This window comes from Anser cygnoides, chromosome 12 (genome assembly GCF_040182565.1).
Source record: "Anser cygnoides isolate HZ-2024a breed goose chromosome 12, Taihu_goose_T2T_genome, whole genome shotgun sequence".
Classification (NCBI taxonomy): domain Eukaryota; kingdom Metazoa; phylum Chordata; class Aves; order Anseriformes; family Anatidae; genus Anser; species Anser cygnoides.
In genome coordinates, this window is record NC_089884.1 from 19,290,903 (window position 1) to 19,309,034 (window position 18,132).

At 34.6% G+C, this 18,132-nt stretch overlaps 1 protein-coding gene across 7 annotated transcripts in view; it reads right to left on the minus strand.

Moving 5' to 3' along the window:
* Nucleotides 1–18,132, minus strand: part of PHKB (phosphorylase kinase regulatory subunit beta) — a 74,415-nt gene that overhangs the window by 16,339 nt on the left and 39,944 nt on the right. For all 7 annotated transcript variants that reach the window (XM_048073395.2, XM_048073390.2, XM_048073393.2 and 4 more), the window contains 11 exons: nt 17,671–17,829; nt 15,757–15,851; nt 9,181–9,236; nt 8,903–8,996; nt 5,577–5,660; nt 4,956–5,060; nt 4,055–4,137; nt 3,884–3,974; nt 1,121–1,182; nt 870–1,032; nt 129–210 (listed from right to left, as the gene is read on the minus strand). In XM_048073395.2, the coding sequence (XP_047929352.1) occupies nt 129–210; nt 870–1,032; nt 1,121–1,182; nt 3,884–3,974; nt 4,055–4,137; nt 4,956–5,060; nt 5,577–5,660; nt 8,903–8,996; nt 9,181–9,236; nt 15,757–15,851; nt 17,671–17,829 (1,074 nt within the window). The remainder of the gene's footprint in view (nt 1–128; nt 211–869; nt 1,033–1,120; nt 1,183–3,883; nt 3,975–4,054; nt 4,138–4,955; nt 5,061–5,576; nt 5,661–8,902; nt 8,997–9,180; nt 9,237–15,756; nt 15,852–17,670; nt 17,830–18,132) is intronic.

Sequence of the window (18,132 nt, forward strand, 5' to 3'; positions counted from 1 at the left end):
TTGCTTTAATGGCAAAGAAAATAGCTACAGAACTGCTTGCATGCATAGCCATTATTCATGTTCATTACAACTAAAAATACAGCTGCTTCCTGAAATATTCAGGATACTCAAATGACAGAAGCTCTTACCTTCCTTGGTGATAAAATTCGGTCCTTCCCTTTTAAGCAATATACTTGAAAGTAATGCTTGACTTGCAAGGCAATTGCAGTCCTTAAAAAAACAGCAACAACATAACCACAAATAGCCTTCAGATTTTCAGTGAAGCAAAAAACAGAAAAGCTATTAAAAATATTAAGTGAAAACAAAAGGCCTGTAATAATTTGGCCTCAGAAATGTTTCCCAATTTTCTGCTCGTGGGTCCTGTCATTTACAGCTGAAATTCTAGTAATATCATAGGGAACCATATAGAATATTTTCTGTGCTCCTGCTGAGCACTGGATCTCGAAACAGTCACTGGTAGTTTTCTTCTAGATACAGGAAAAACAACAGATTGGGACTTTCCCTCAGTATCATTAAGAAGTTATCAGTTTATCAGTGAACATCAACTGTTGAAGTCTTTTGGACTTCAGTCTAAAAATAAAGTATTTATTCATAAGATGCATGACAAATTGATCCCCTTTTAGATGGTCATTTATTACCAGAAGATTTGGATAGCTGGGGGAAATGGAAGCCAACAATTACAGCATGACAAGCCAGAAAGTACTGATAAGTGTGAAGAGGCACATCAGACGTTTTATGTTACTAGCCATATTATTAACATTGAACCATAGCAGTAATCATCTTGATCTAATTAGGCCACTATGTACCAGCATACAGTATGTTATTTCATGAAGGTGAAGTTACACTGCATTTTTATCAAGTTTTCTTACATTAAGTTTCTGCAGAATCTCGTACGTTGACTTGTTTTTCCAGTCATTAATATTTACGTCTGGTTGCTGCTCAAGTTCAGAAACATTTGGAGTACTAGACTGTCTCTTGACTTTTGAATGTTTTGGAAGATCCAGCTCCTCCAAACTCTTAAATACAGGAACCCTGAAAAATAATTATTTCATTTCTTCACAGTTCAAAAAACATTTTAATTATCAAATACTTCACCATTATTATTTACACATAGCCTTACTCTTCTGTTTCAGTGATTCTTAGGAAGTCAAGTTGCTCAACAACTGCTCCAGATATTAACGTCTGAAATGAAAAATTTGACAATTAAAATTTAAAAAGATGCAGAAACGTACAAAAGTATATAGTTGTTGTTTGATCTAGGAGCCACGTTCTCCATATGTTGCTGGTGGTTTCCATTTGGAAAGTAGTTTCTTTACAGTTCCAAGTATTTTTACAATTCCACAGTGTTTTTCCTTTTTTCTTAAGATCTCACTTAGGACAAGAGAAGTTTCTTAGAGCTGCTTTCTCTTTTTTGCTGGGGTTCTGCTGTTCTTTTGCCTGCAACATACACCTTAACCTACCAATATCCAGCTCTGCTCCCCCAAAAAAGCACATCTGACGAAAATACCTGAGATCAAGGATTCGCATTCCTTAGAGTCTAGCATAATACTCCTGTTCTGGATCGTAATGTTTGTTGTTTCAGGTACATCTGAAGGATGACTACTTTTCCTGTCAGTCTTACTGGTCTTTCAGGAAAACACAAAATAATAGCACTTTCTACTCTGTACTCATTTCTTAATGCAAGCATGCCTGCCCTGAAGTGTACAGATCAAGTGCAGCTTATGATTATTTCTATCTCAGAATATTACAAACCTGAAACTCAGTGTTTCATATATATGATGTAGTAATTACAATTAATTCACTCCAATTTTTTTATCAAACATATTATACTACAATATTTTTAAGAATGCTTTTTGATGATTCTCATTAGCTAAACAAAATTGAGCACACTACAAATGTTTAAATTCCATTTTCATTGTACACAAGTTTGCAGTAAAATATTGATACTGTAAGATGACTGAAAAAAAAGAAGTGTTAAAAGGGTACACATTTTAAAATGAAATCACATTTTGTGTATTTTACAAGAAAAAAGAGCATTCATCCAATTTGAGACACACATCCTATCTCTAAGCACTTTTAGACATACGCATCTAAATGAAGCGGATGAAGACTTCACAAAGATTCAATATATCTTTTGTTGGAATGCATGAATTATTTAAGAAAACACCACAAGTTAGACATGTCCCTTGTTCTTGCCCCAAGTCCTCCCCCATAATGAAATGAGACCCTTTCCAAAACATGACAAATATGCATTAAAATTGAGAGATAACGTCTAAACTGATAGCGAAAGCATACTATATTCCACCAATAATTGCACTGACCACCAACATGTACCATCTCTTTACAAAAAGGGGAAGAGAAGTAAAGGCTTTGGAAAGCTGTGAAGTAGAAAGGGAAGTTAACAATAAGTAAGAGATGCAAGGCAATTTCCACTTAACCCAAACCATTTTATATATCCTCTGCTTACTGCCATAACAGGAATTATATCTTAATAATTAATATGCTACAACATAACTAAAATTATTGTAGTTTTACATAAGGAGATATTAGTATTTATGGATGTGGTAAGGATTTCTCTCTGGCAAAAGCATAGGGCATTTTTTATTTTTTTTTAATAGATTTCATTCAGAAGTCTTCAGGGGGGTTGAACAAGTATATAACTGTATTTACATTACAGCCCTGTTACACTATCAAGTCTCTCAGTAGCAGATCCCTGGGAACCTTGGAAGCGATTTCTGCATAATTCTACCCAATTTTTCTATCTACAAAAGTTATAAGCCCTTCAATTCTGCAGCATCAGCTGTCGTAAACCAAATCTGGCTTCATTTCGCTTTCCGACAGATCATTTTGAAGTTTTGGGTTAGAGCACGGTTATACACAAATTCATCAGAACTGAAGCAATGACAATAACCAGTGACAAAGCTGGGAAGGTAGATAATGCCTCTGCTAGACCAGTCATCAATGGAAAAATTCAAATAACTGCAACCTTAATCTGGCACCAGAAGACAGCCTAAGGCAGGCATTTGCAATCCTTCCTCCCCTCTCTTGCACTCCTACCCATGCAGTTCCTCTCCTTGCTCTGGTGCACGCCCAACTCACAGAGCACAGGGCATATGGCTTCCTCTAAGTGCCAAAGGCATTAGACCACTTAACTAGTTTCAATGGTAAATCATGGCTTTAGTTAACAGATTAAAACTTAGGGAGCTCATGGTAAAAAATTAAAGCATCATATCTCATACATTTTTTTTTATTAGTAGTTTTTATTTTTTAAAGTTGCATTAAAGCCAAATATTTGTTTTTCCATTATTTCCACAGGTTCTTTATCTGTCTTTGGTCCTCCCTCTAACAAAAAGAGGGGTTCTTCAATAGGTGTAAACTAAGACAGCATGTGTAAGTACCTAAAAACAGCACCTGACTCAATAATTTTCACATTTTAATGAAGCAACGTTCCTACTTTAAGATAAATTCAAACACCAAAGATGTTAAAAAAATAGACCTTTGTTCTTCTAAAAATTTTAATATATGTGAAATACCTTTTTTCCTGTTGATTATCAAATCAAAAGAAATCCTTTAATGCTTGACATCATGGATTTTTTTCTTTGGTGGTAATTTCACAAGACATCTGAACATACAAAAAACCCTTCTCCCTTCTGAAAATCCTCTGTGAAGATTAACGCTTTCAAAAGACTCATCAAAAGGAATTAAAATAAGCCCATGTTATTTCAAAGATAAAAGAAAAATGTACCAAATGTCTTGGTCCTTGATTTCTTAATTTTATGATACTAAGTAAAATGTGCAGAAGTTCCATGAAAAGCACAAGTACTAAGAATATATTTACCAATATTAGGAAATAAGAACACTCCATTCAGGAAAAACATCATACCTGTACTCTGTCGACATGAACTTTCACTCCTCCAACAATTCCCTTTTTAAAGGCTGCCAACATATCTAATATTGGATTGAATCTGCTCCCTCTGAAATTTTAAACAGAGCCCCATTAATTTTCCAACAAGGTAAAAATGACACTGAAAATGATGCTTTTATCTTTCTCTACCTTATATTGTCTTCACGGATAAGTACAACAAACAGTGGACGACCATGCATTTTCCAGTATTGCTTAATGAACTGCAGCGCATTCTAGGTAAGAAAGTCATGTTAGTCACAAAAAAAATACACGATCACAATGTACTAGAATACACAATCCAAGATATTAGAAGAGCTATCTTAAAGTAACAACACTGAAAAACCCAAGAGGCTACAAAAAACTTGGCTAATAAATAAAACACCAAGAGTTATAGATTTCTTCAAAGAACATGTTGTTTTCAAGTACTGCTTATTCACAGATTTTCTGAAAACACTCCTGATCACAGACTAAATCTGTAGACAGACTACATGTTACATCCTAGGAAGTATGCACAGGAATCCAAGTCCTGAATCACAGCATGGAATAACCAGTGCCACCTTCCATGCACTGGAACTAGTTGCTCAAGCCCAGGGGACTTAGCAGGTAAGCTGCACACTACTGTCATCCTTAAAGTTGGGTAAGAACGGCAATTTTTAATATTTGTGCAAAGTTTAGTAATATTTCCTCCAGATGAAGCTTTCATATTTCCCATAAGCAGTCCAGTCTCACTCATTTTTGCAGCCTCAAACATCTGTTTTCTTGAAGAAATAAAGGATAATTTGCCTGCTGCACTACAGCATTCCTAATCACTTTAAGGTGAGTTTGTTTCGTTAGATAAAGATACTCGTTAGAATTCATACTGGGCTGATAAAATATTCATCTTAATACTCTTTCCAACATGAACTGCAAGTTTATTTTTGTATTAGAAGAATACATACTACACAGTGTTCACCTTGCACATTTGTATTTTATCTAACTCCACAGTTTATTCTTCTACAGACTCTATTTTTGTCAGTTTTTCAAAGGAAAAGTTAAGATAGATCTGTCTTACCTTAATGTCATCAATCAGCATCATAACATCCTGAGACATGTAGAAATCACTTAGATCAAAAATGATCGAGTAGCAAACTACGGTCTTTCCTAGTATTCGATAAATCTATTGGGAGATAAAGCTTCCATTAATCTTTTCTTTAGAATCATAGAAAAATTTAAAATAAAAAAATTAAAAAATTAAAATATTGGAAACATTAAAGCAGCTGAAAAGGAAAAAAAGGTATTTTGAAACTATCAAAGAAATAATGAATGTAGAACAGTTGTATTAAAACAAAAACAAACAAACAAACCTACATATCTAGTTTTAAGCACTCTGGTTTTTATAAGGTATGCAGATCTACATTGTATTCCAGTTAAACTGTCTCACTTCACCACTAATTCTGTTTTGGCCAAGTTTTACTGTAGCTAGATGCCTAAAAAACATGACAGTTTTAATAGTAAGATGGAACCTGTGCATTCTTAATAGCAAAATATGTTAAAAAGACTTTAAAAGTAAGACATGCGTAAAATAAAATTACACTTAAATTCAGTTTAAAAGAGTTCAGAGACTAATGCAATGTTTATCTGAAATAGACATTAATAACAATTATATAAAAATTAGAAAATTTCTTGCAACAACCTTTGATGTTCCAAGGCATCCTATAGGCCTGTCCGGTCTTCCAGATAATCCCAGTTTGTCATTGACTCCCAAATGGAAGTAAGCCTGTGAGAAATAATCACAAAAACTGAAGAAAACCTATATATGACTTCCTTATACTCACATAGGAAGCTGTCTGCATTCTACTTTAATTAGAAAGCATGATTCATAAAATATGATCATTATTTCTATTGCTTTTATTCTTTTCTTCCTTTCTTCAAACGACTGAGATGCATGGGTCCAACTCTTGGCTTCTGCAAAGCACCACAGGGGCCCTGCCTATCTGCACAGTTTCAAAACTCAGCAAAAACTTGTTGTTTCTTGTTTTAGGTCTTATTTTTAGCCTATTACTCCTATTATTTTTCTTATCTACAAAATCTATAGTATTTTTAAAATCTTCAGATTGCTTATGGACACTTTATTATTTATTTATTTCAATAAGACCCTAACAGATCATTTGTATTGATTGGCTAATACTGCTTTCTGTAATGCTTTTCCTATGTTTATATAAAGATAAAACAGCAATATAGGAGCCATATAAAGATCCTTCCTTATTCTACTTTTAGTAAAGGCATGCAAAATTGATGCATCAACCACAAAAAGCAAGAGGGAGTTCTCATTATTCATTCATTACTTGATTCTTATTTGAGTTATATTAAATTATGCATGCCTAGTATTACTTCAACTGATATAATTCTGTAATACTTACATATTAAAGGAATAACCTTAATTTCTTACAGTGTATCAGAATAAACCGTAAAAATGCAACTAAGCTGTGGGCAAAACAACATAAATGTATCAGTTAAACCCAACGGAAAGCTGTACTTTTTTCCTTATTTAGGTTGTTTTAGGTGACAAGCCCATTATTACTAAAACTTAATTCATATTATGATTTTATAACAGGAGTTTTACACATTTTTCTAAGCTCAATATTTCTTTATTTTATAATAAGAAAATTCAGAAGCAAATGAAAGCGAATATTTGAACAAACATTATACTCAATAGCTTTTTACTGCTGTCAGCTTGGGGCCTTCCTGATATTGCCTATGTTTATGCATAAATACTAAGAAATATTTAGAAAAGAAAATAAACAAAACTTCCTACATCAACTGTTCATTCACAGTGAATAACTATATTCAAGCTGAAAGGAATGGAGACATCAAACATTAACAGCTTTATGTAACCCATATACACATAACAAAATCAAAAGAATGTTTTTGTAGTACATAATGGAGCCTAGAAAAATGGTAATAGACATAAAGACACAGCCTTTTCTGGAAGTCCACTAGGAAAAGTGGATCAGGTGATTTAATCAGGTGATTCATTTTTTTCATTACATTCTTTCTAAAAGTACATGTACCTACCCACTGTGAGTGTAAAGAAAATATGAGAATTGTCAGAATTCCACCAGCATTTGAAAAAGAAATCTTAACAAAGTTGTCATAGCTAAGAATTTAATTAATAATAATAAATATATATATATATAGTGAAGGTCTCATCTTTTTGTCAGGGAGACCAAAGAAATAATGTATAACAGAGAGATAACATATAGAACTATAGTAAATGTATGGGGTATCTATCTGTTAAACCAAAATTTCAGTTTTAGAAGACAAATACGGTCAGAGAATCCCTTCTGAAATATACCATTAAGAAAACCAGCGAGCAAAAATGGGTTGAGAAGTGAACAAGGCTGAATGTAAACAAGGGTATTTGTTTTCTCTGTAAGTATTTTTCAGATGTTAATGGCAGTCATTATTTGGGGGTAATCATCTTTCTGAGTAAGCTGGCAAGGTTTTAGTACATCAATCAGCAACGTACCTCAGACTTCTTAAGTCTGTGAGGATATATTTTCTACTCTATTTTTGGTTTTGTTTTTCTCTTTCCTAGCAGCTTCTAATATAGATAATGGCATCTGCCATGTGATCCTAATTTCTGAGGGAGAGACTTGCATAGTTGCAGTCATGGAACAAATCAGTAACAACTTCAGGACTGAAACTACATACATGGATTATACTTCCCCAAGACATTCAGAGTTCATCAGCTTGTTTGAGACAACCTGTATAATTCAGTTTGGCAAGACCTTCATGTACCTGGTTGATGACCAAACTTCATGTGGAGAAGTATAAATACATCAAGTGCACATCTGTGATTCTTGATCACCTTACCTGTCTGACAGCCTCCTGCAGCTTGTTAAGGCTTATTTATGTACAGACAGGACACTTTTCAAGGCTTTTTTTCAGAGGAAAGGACCAGTTACAACAGAGATAAATAGGCACTCAGTAATCATATAGATTTTCTTAGGACTTTTGATATGTTTGCCTACAATTGCAGATCAAAGCATTTATCATTCACAACAGCATCTGTCACAGTCTTTTTACTTTGAATGTATTTCCAGGACAAACAGGAGTGGATAGCTTCAGACTCTTACTCAACATAGGCCAAAGTGTTGTATCTAAAATACTAAAAACGACTGAACAAAAAGAGGACTTGGTAGTGCTAAGAGAACGCTGAAATGGATCAGTGTGGCCTGTAGATGCCATTCACCTTTGACTACTGGCTTCACATGGCAATGACAGCTACTTGAACAGATGCCTCTAAGCTGTCATTATCAGTGAGGCTCAGTATGAGTAAGGACTAACAGGGACAGCCCTTGGAAGCAAGGGGATGCAGTACTCTGCCACAGGACTACATGCCTGTATAGAAAAAGAAAAATCTGAAGCCTTCACAGGGGATGAAGGAGATTCTGAAAATTCCCTTCACCCCAGGATTTTTGGCCACAGATTTGACCGTAGACTGAGTCAAAGGGGCAAATCAAGAAGGATTTAAACACCAAAATCCTGGATATACTCAATGCAGCAGACTTGTAGAAGAAACAGTTAAAGAAGACTGTCTAATGCTTTTTATAGAGGCTGTACTATCAAATTATATGATGGCTTATGCCTATTGCCTTATATCCGTTTCTTTGACCATTACGCATTTGCCTGTGTTTGTCCATCAAGTTTCACTTAGTCTACTGCATTACTAATATTTTATTATTATCTTTTTGAGAGTAGCTCAGGTAATAAGCCTAATCAGGTAATATCTGGGCTTCACTGCTTCACTGGAAGCTCTAACTAGGCATGTATAACTGACCAGTACTGGCATATCAAGATACGCAACTGAATTAGAATAACACAAAAAGAAAGGTAGATAACAAATCTAAGGAGATACAATTCTAACAGCTTGATATAAAATAATTTTATTAAGAGAGATAGGTAGATAGACAGACAGACAGATAGATAGGTAATTTTCAATGCAGAGTTCCTTACTTTGACAAGTTCTTTTTGAGCCCATATCTGAATTGGTTCCACCTGCTGGGGAGTCTGAGTTTGGATTCCGTATGTGTTCAGAAAAACCTGCAGGCTACAAACAAAACAATAACAAATTCAATCAAAAAGTAGTCTTAGCTTTAGCAATTATCTTGGCATCAGATAGATGAGTAGCAGGCTGAAATTCAACACTTCCTTAAATCCCTTTAACAAATTTAAGATGTATATTGTTCAGCACTTACTTACTGTATATATTCTTAGTAAAAGCAAATACCTACCGTTGACTTTCTGCTATCAGGGCCACATGCACTACCAAATCATTTTCTAAAGGACCCTAGAAAACAGTGAAAAAGTAATTATTTGCATTGCTATTTTGTTAGATATAACGTGAACAGGGGCAACGTCTATTTAAACAATTCATGAGCATGACAGACATCACTGCATTGTTTTTCCTATTTTGTAAACAAAATGAAAGACCACCACAAACTAAAACTTGTAAGTCTCAGAACTATGGGAAGATTGTCCTGTCAATAATACTTTGCAAGATGCATGTTGAAGAATTAATAATAAAAAAGCTTCTGGTATTAATTTCCACTATATATTTTTTTAATTTAAAAAATGATGTAGGAGAAATACTTTGCTTTATACAAAAATTTATAAGTTGTACAATCAATATATTTCCTTCCACATGATACAACGTAATATTTTGATAGATATTTTTGTAAAGAGGGAAGTAACAGGTAACTGATAATATCCATTTTAAAATAATGAACTGATTTCAACCCTCTACTCTGAAATACTTTGATCTGACAGCAAGAGTTATATTTACACATATAAAATTACACATAATATACACTTTATATACATATAAATATATATGATGTATTACATTTAACAGGAGATAACAGCATTTCCTTGCATTGTTTATAACAGATAACTCTTTGAAGTAAGGAATAGTATTTTACATTACATCAGGAAGTCATGCAAATATGAATAAATTCATTATGTTGGGTGAAATAAAAAAAATCAACATCATGGGTCTTGAAATGGCTTTTCTTTTCAGTGGCAACATGCATTACTAACTAAAAAGACGAGAGGTCTGAGTTATTCCCTGTTTATTTCTTCTCTGTAGTTGAATGACTGAAAAAAAAAATCAAAAGAACTAAAAAAAGCACATATTTTCATTCCTAAGGAATTTTTGGGGTTTTATGACTACTTTTGTCTAGAAACTACCAGAACACGAATGACAAAAATTAAATACATCTTCTATCAATTGATTATATAGAAATACAGCATTTTCTGTGCAGATAGATGGATAGATGGATTAATTTGGAACAAAAAGTTTGGAGTGAACGCTTGCTTGTTCAGTCATCTATGAGCCTTGATATCAAGTTAAATCTTCGGGATTTACAGAAGAAATTCCTGATAACATGTTCCCAAAAGTACATCTGCACTATATTTCTGCTAAAAATGCTGGTGGTTTTGCCACATGAATAAAAGATGTGCACAAACAGATCAGATTAAGAAATCAAAAGTTCAAGTGGCATTAACAGATGTTCCTCCTCAGAATCAGTTAATCATGCTATCGATCTCTTTTATACAAACACTAATAAAACACAAACCAGTTCTCTACCACAATCAGTGTCTTGAATTTTTAAAATAAAAAGCAATGACTCCCCAGAGAACGAGGCAGCTCCCTCCAAGACTGCTTTGATTTATATACAGCCTGTGATCTAACTTGGGAGCAGTCTTCAAGTTAAGACTCAGCTTAATTATTACTACATCTCAAAGAGTGGGACTAGGTAACCAGCTGAACATAAATCTGTATTGTGAATCTCCACGGAGGTATGTCCTTCTGTGGTACTAGTACTAATGCCTCTCACACAGATGCGTTCAGTGACATGCCCCATTTATAGCAGCCAGTAAGTAGTGGTTCTAACATGGGCCATAACTGAGCAAATGCATCTGTTGCACAACTGGCACATCACCAAATCTGGTTATAAGGTATTGTCCCTAAATAAAAGCAAATACTTTTTACTGACTTAACAAAGGTGGTCATTAACAAAGTAGACACTTACACAACAGTGGATTTCCCCTCAGAATTAGACTTCTCCATGTGTTTTTATCGTTTCCTCCCTACTCTAATTTCATCATGTCAAAACCTGAGATTCATATAAATGCGTCTTGAACTAAAAGTCAGAAAGAAAGCCTCAGAGGTATTCATGGCAGCTAAGTTCAAGCTTATGATGGCTGGGCTAAAAAGCAGGTTCTAAATGCATCCTGCTTTTGTATGACTAAATCTCTGTATTTGCTGCATAATTATATATATAGAAAACAATACTCAGGCCAAAAAACAGTTTAATAAATTGCTGATTCCTTAATATCTCATTCAAATCTATTTATTATGTGCTGGGTTTCACGGATTGGTGAACTAGACAAAATAATTTACCAACACCTACTGCAATTGTTTTTGAGAAGACTTGCTGCTTCCATCATCTTTATTTGAGAAGACTTGAATGTGTAAACAACTGCCTGACTTTGAAAAAAGTATTATGGACAAATGTTAAACCAAGAGCTGCATTCATTGTCATTTAGCATGTAAAGACCTGAAGGATCAGAAGTATTCTAGAAAAAAACACAGATAAAGTAACAGACAAACTATTCATGAATAGTGTCACCCTTTTCATTAGTGATAGTGACACATAGCGTTATGTATTAAAAAAAGATGTGGAAAAACACTGAAGTCCTAAATAAGTCCACTACCTAAATCTTATCGTTAAAAGTTTTTTAATGTGTGCTGTTTCACATTTGTGTAATAACCCAAGCCAAACTGCTGTTGACACATCAATCACTGTCTCCCTAGGACACTGTAACAGACCCCCCTCCGCACCCTTCTGCCTTGCATTTTCACATTGGATGGTGGGGATAAGGATCCGTTTCAACTACATCCTGCATGCTGTGCAAATGATAAATACACCCTGGTGTTTTCAGAAGACAAAGGTAAAAGACAGATTAGTTTTGCTTGCTCTCCAAAAAATTCATGGTTTGTAACAAGGTTATAAACTGTCAGAGGCAGGTTGAAGGGAAAACCCCTGACTCCATTCCTGGCACTGGAAGAGAAAGCAGCTCAATATCAGTCTTTTGCTGCAGTCTCACTGGACAGATGCTATCGCTATATGCTTTTCTGCACAAATTCCCAGGAAATCTCAGAACTCTGAAAAAAATCCATTCATTTTGAACATGCGAGAAAAAGTGGACATATTATTCAAGAACACAGATTAGAATGGTACCTATTGGGCTTTCCAAGCATATGGAGCAATAGGAGGAAAACAGAAATAGAATGCAACATAAGAAATTGTACTTAAGCCAAAGAATTCACCTTGCTGCTACTAAACTACAAATGATACAAAAAACGTCTGCTTCTGAAAGCATTTAAATACTGCTTAATGGTTTATGGTCAATACTACTAACAGACTAGACCTCTCTAATGAAATACAATATGGACACAGGTATGCCATAAATTCCAGAATAATATTTAACCATTTCAGAATTGTGTTAACTTCAGTAGGCAATTGTATTAACACAAATGAAAGTAAGAATATGCTTAAAAGCAACATTACAAAACAAATCATTAAACATGATAATCTTTAAACCATCAAAATTAGGCACTCTATAAACCTGAGCATAATTTAGGTAGCTGAAAGATCCTAACACGTTCCAGACTACCTATACTTTGCAATTTTATTTCCTTCTTTACGTATGTTACTTAGTTCCCTGAAAATAAATAAACAGTTCACGATTTTGACTATTCCCTTCCCAACATCATCAGGGGGCATTAACTTTCATTTCCAATAACATAAGTGAAGTCTTTACAAATTAAATCTACAAAGCAAAACACTAAAAGGACATGGTCACTGCATGCTGACAGACAACATCATGAATTAATTGAAGCTCTATACTTATATTTCACATTAACCCAGAAGATCAATTAGTCTAACCTTGCAATTTATTAACATCATTTTTATTGAATTCAAATTTAATACGACAGCAATAAATCAGCTTTCATATGCTGCAGTAAAACACAAAACGAAAACAGAAAATCCTCACCCCAACTCACGACATTTCTCATATGTTATTGTTACTACTGCAGACCCTCATATATTCTCCCAAAAGAGAATCCAACAACTGAAACTGTTATAATCTCTTCTGGATATGGAGATATTGAAACAGGAACAACAAAAATAGCTCTTCTAAGAGCAATGAAGTTTTGAAGAGTTAACCCTACTGAAAGAGAATGCCCTGCATTATCTTCTTTCAGTAAAGTAAATGGAGCATGGATGAATTCCATGCTTTCTGGTGTTTTTCTTTTGTTTGTTTTGTTTGCCTTTTTTTTTTTTTTTTTTTAACTTGAAAGGTATTTAAACTGAAATGCTACTGATCATTTAGCCTTACAAAGCAAATTACTAGTGCAAAGGAGAAACTCTCTGACTGCCATCAGACTTCATTATGTTTTGGAACACAGTCTAGAGCTAGCAAAGAGAATCCTGCTGCAGCACCACACTGGTGTTTCCCCAAAATGGAACACAGTGAGACCTCTTCCTGAAAACTGAGAAATAAATTCAGGAGAGACATTAAAGTATGAGAAAAAACACTTCCTTTTAGTTATAAATAGAATAGGTAGTTTAGTATTAGTGGTCGTTAAGTTTTTAATATACTGCTCATTTGATCCCACAATTTTCCACAGCAAATGAGACTGTCCTCTTTTTATCAGATTTTGAAGGCTGAGTGATGAATTCACAGCATTAGTTATACTGACATTCGATGTATTAAATCTAGATAAAACTCCCTTCCAAACAACCACTGAGGTCCTTCCAATCAGACCACATTTCTGTGTGCCTATAGGCCTGTATTCTACAGGAAGGGCAGACCTTCAGAGACCAGAGTTTATATGCAGCAAACCTTATGGTATAGCCTCTTCAGTACAGTAAAATGTTTCCAACATATTAACGGCTGGTCCAAAAAAAATTGTTTTGTTTATCGGATTTGTTATTGCATATTTCTACTACAGAAATAAAAACGAAAATACATTTCAGAACAAATTCTAAGTGAATTTCAATGTTAGAGTAATCATTGTACATCCTTAGTGTTACTACTTAGTTTCTTTTGTTCTCTTTGTTTCGAGCTAGTAGCTACAGTGCACAGTTACATTAACGTCCTTACATTCCTGTATAATATGCCACAGCAATGACTGCAAAACTGCAAAATCTTAGCAGAGGTTAAAATGCTGAGAGCATATCAATGCTGCCAATTTTCAAAAGGTTATATGGAAAAATAGAAGACTAGAACATGGCACTTTCTTTTCTGACTAGAGTAATATCAGACTAAGTGGTGAACAGAGAAATTTGAAGGGGTAACATTAAGAAAGCTGAATTAATTGAGCGATCTTCAATGATCAGAACAGTTAAACTTTCCTAACTGTACTTCTCCAGCGTGAAACTACAGGCTTACATGTGTATGTGGCTCATCTCATGCTTCACGCTCAACAGCTTGTACAGGCAGTACAATACAGCAATACAACAGGTTTTACATCCACAAAAGGACAGAGTAAAAAATTCCTCCATAACTAATGATAGAAGATTCCTTGGCACACAGCTCCTCTATCAATACTGCTAAACGTTGAGAAAAGAGCAACACGAAAGACCAGAAATAATAAAATACATTGAACAATTGTATGTATCAAATCAAAACGTGGTCCATATCAGAAGGACAGGCAGGAAGAGAAAGTGATGATGGCTGTAGTATTTTTTCCACTTGTTTACATTTAGAAGCATTGGTAGTGTTGTATGAGTCTGTAATGTAGGAAGTTTCTCAAATATAAGAAATAATGTATCTGAAATTTTTGAAATTCTTTCAAAGCTTTAAATTCCTTTAAAAAGTTTCTTTTACACCCGGGACCGAACAAAACTTTAAGATGAAACAACTGATTTGAAGTAAATTAGGTAAAAACGCAGTTCTTTCATGTTATTTGCGAAAATAATGAAATAATCTCTGACTCTGCAGAGGTAATTTTTAGAGAAAGGAAGGTTACTTGCCAACAACAACGGTTTTCATAGTGATTTTTCCTCTGTAGGCTTATATGCACCTTACTTAATATGCAGTATATAATATTTTATGCTTCAGTAACAAATGCAAAGTGCTGAAAAAGAAACTTTTCAGATATATATTTATCATACTGAGAAACAAAAACGCTCAAAAAACTTCTTTTAATTGCACATTTTCATACATCCAGTTCTTACTCTTTAATAAAATAAGTCCTCTACATATATACCTGCTTTCTTTGTTATTCTATTTACTGCAGATTTGAATTACGAGGTTCCAAGCACTCCCCATCCCTGGGCACTCATTCCTGCTGTGGATGTAAGCCAAATCCAGGAACACATGGATATACCACACACACCAAAAAAAGAACTCCATACTTGTAGCTCTTAGGAGCTCTAAGCAGAAATAATATTTCAATACTCTGAAGTGGTGCTAATTAACTGGAAGTAATAAAAAAACTTAAATTTCCTCTTGCCTTCCTGACATATCTTACAACTCAAAGAAATGCAATGATTAGCAGCTATTTAAACTTATAATATGTATCATTTTGATTGTATCACTTAATTTGAAAGCAAACGTACCACTTCCCAAAAACCCCAGATGTTAAAATCTTCCTTTTAGAAGTAATTCTCCATCTATAAATATACATACAATCTTGAATTTTCCTAGCACTTTCATTCTAATATTAGAGGACTACATAATACATTGATAATATGTTTTTAGCAAAAACACTGTAATACTAAGGTTAGGCTTACCTGGTTTGAAAATCTCATGCTAACATTCCGCTGATCTTGTGGAGGTACATAACGTCCGATGGGATCAATATCTTTAGGACTTACTAATTTGTCAGCTGAAAGTTAATGATAATAAAAACACAGAATGACTTGAGTGCTTTCTGCAGCTTCTGTGAAGGAGGCATGCAAACGTTTTATGCGGTCAGTTCTGCTGCTGTAATCTTTGTTTTAGATCAGTGATTTACGTATCAAAAGGACAGTCTACAAAACTACATTTAATGATTCAAGTATCATTCTTGCTACATGCAATTATAGTACTGTAGTACTTATAAATAGTGCTTCACTTTTTAACAGAAACCTATTATTTAATATGTGGAGTTGTTTTTACACGGTTATGGGGAGAGGGGAGGAAGGGTTGGGAAAGCAAGCTAAACTTCCATGATTTAAAACTTTTTCCTGAAAGAAAATTAACTACTCCAATAAAAATAAACATCCGGATAAGGAAGAAGTTTGTGAATACTACGCTGTGTAGTAAATTAAGACAGCAGTTTATAAACTCAAAATACGTCCTGCCTCAGGCCTATCAGTGTTTGGCAGGAGCAGGGAGCTGAATAGATGGTGCGGTGGAAATCAAATGCTTGGGCAGGCAGTGAAGAGCACTCTGGCTGGGTAGTGCACTGAAGAAGCCAAGAAGGAGCCTGCCGCTGCTGGGAGCTGTGCCAGTGGTTCTCAGCCACCAGATCCTGCAAGCCTCTCCCTCAGCCGCCTGCTGCCAGAATGCAGCCTGGCTCCTGCGGGGAAGGACCCAGCTCCCTGCTCTGGACTCTTCCTGCAGAGTCACAGCCTATGTCCAGGTGGTTGCATTTAAAAAACAAGCTAGATTATTTTTAAAAAGATTTAAAAAATGTAGAATTTATTAATATACTAACCCATCAGTGACCAAAACACATTTTAAGGAAAACAGTCATCTGTTTTCAGATGCATGCAATCAGACTTCTCATGCTGGCTAAAGGCATGAGTGCTACTTAAATTATTTGCAGTACTGATGACACTATAAAATTGATTAACCAAACAACTGCAAGACCAATGGCCTCTGCCTAATAGTACTTAAAAGGAAGAGCTGTTCCCAGAATAGTTGTTCTATCTCCTCGTTTTTTTAAATTGACTTACACTGCTGAGAAATTTACATATGTAGTCAAAATCATTTCTTATTGAAGATGAGTAATAACAGAATAATATGTAATTTAAGCTAATTTTAAATACTTACGCTTTTATTTAAAAGTAAACACTCAGTGTATGTTCATTGCCATTATCAGAAATACATATTTACTGGAATCCAATTTGGTCTATACTAAAAAAAAAAAATCCTAAAATCTCATACCTTATTTCTAGGGAGCACAGAATCAACAAAAAGCATGTAAAAAAATATAAGAAAAGGCAGCCAGTAAATGAAAAAAAAAGAATGAATTTTCAATTGCATGGAACAGCTGAATACCTAGTGGCCGGGCATTATTTTCTCTTCTTCTACAACAGAGACCCTATCGTGAAAGCTTGACAAACTTCCTCAACCAAAGCAACAAAAAAATTCTCTTGAAAAATAGCATTACTGCATGCAAAATACGAGGGAATGTCAGGAAAAGAAACAACATATGAGAAGGCTATTGCGTTTAGAAGATTTTCAGTATTCTATAAAATATACCAGTAAGCTTCATAGCATGCTGCATGCAGCATAAAAATTCAACATGAAGAACAAAAAGCAATTTTTGCCCATCACATATGTACCAAAGCAGAAGACACACATGCTACCCATACTACCTGGAGTCCTTTCGAAATTCAAGCCAGTATGTTTGTTCAGATTCAAGAAAAACATTAACGAGATAAATATCCTTTATCTGTGTTGAGTCAAAACCTGTTAGAATTTCTTCAGCCTCTTACCCAGGAGCTTTGCAATGATGTAAACTGCCTGTCCCCACAAGAAAAACTTTCCATCACGTCCACTGTTACTAGGAAATCGTTTCTGACTACCAGGATTCTTCTTTTCCAGTTCAACAAAATCAGCTGGCACATAGTAATACTTGGGTACAACAGGACACCCTATGGAGTTTTAAAATAAGTACAGTAAGTAAATAAATCAAATTCTATTTCCATTATTATTTGATTGTATTCCCCTAATAAAGCTGAAGTGTTATCCGGGTAGCTATTTGAGCAGACAGACTGTTGTCATTCATCATTTTCTCTCAAAACCACAATCAGTGTTGGAAACCGAGAACTAGAGTAAACTACTTTATTTTTCACCAAACATTTCCACTGAATTTTTTCCCAGAATACATACACCATCTGTACTATACAAAAATGTTTTCACTGAAAAAAATGCACTACAGATAAGAAACCATACCC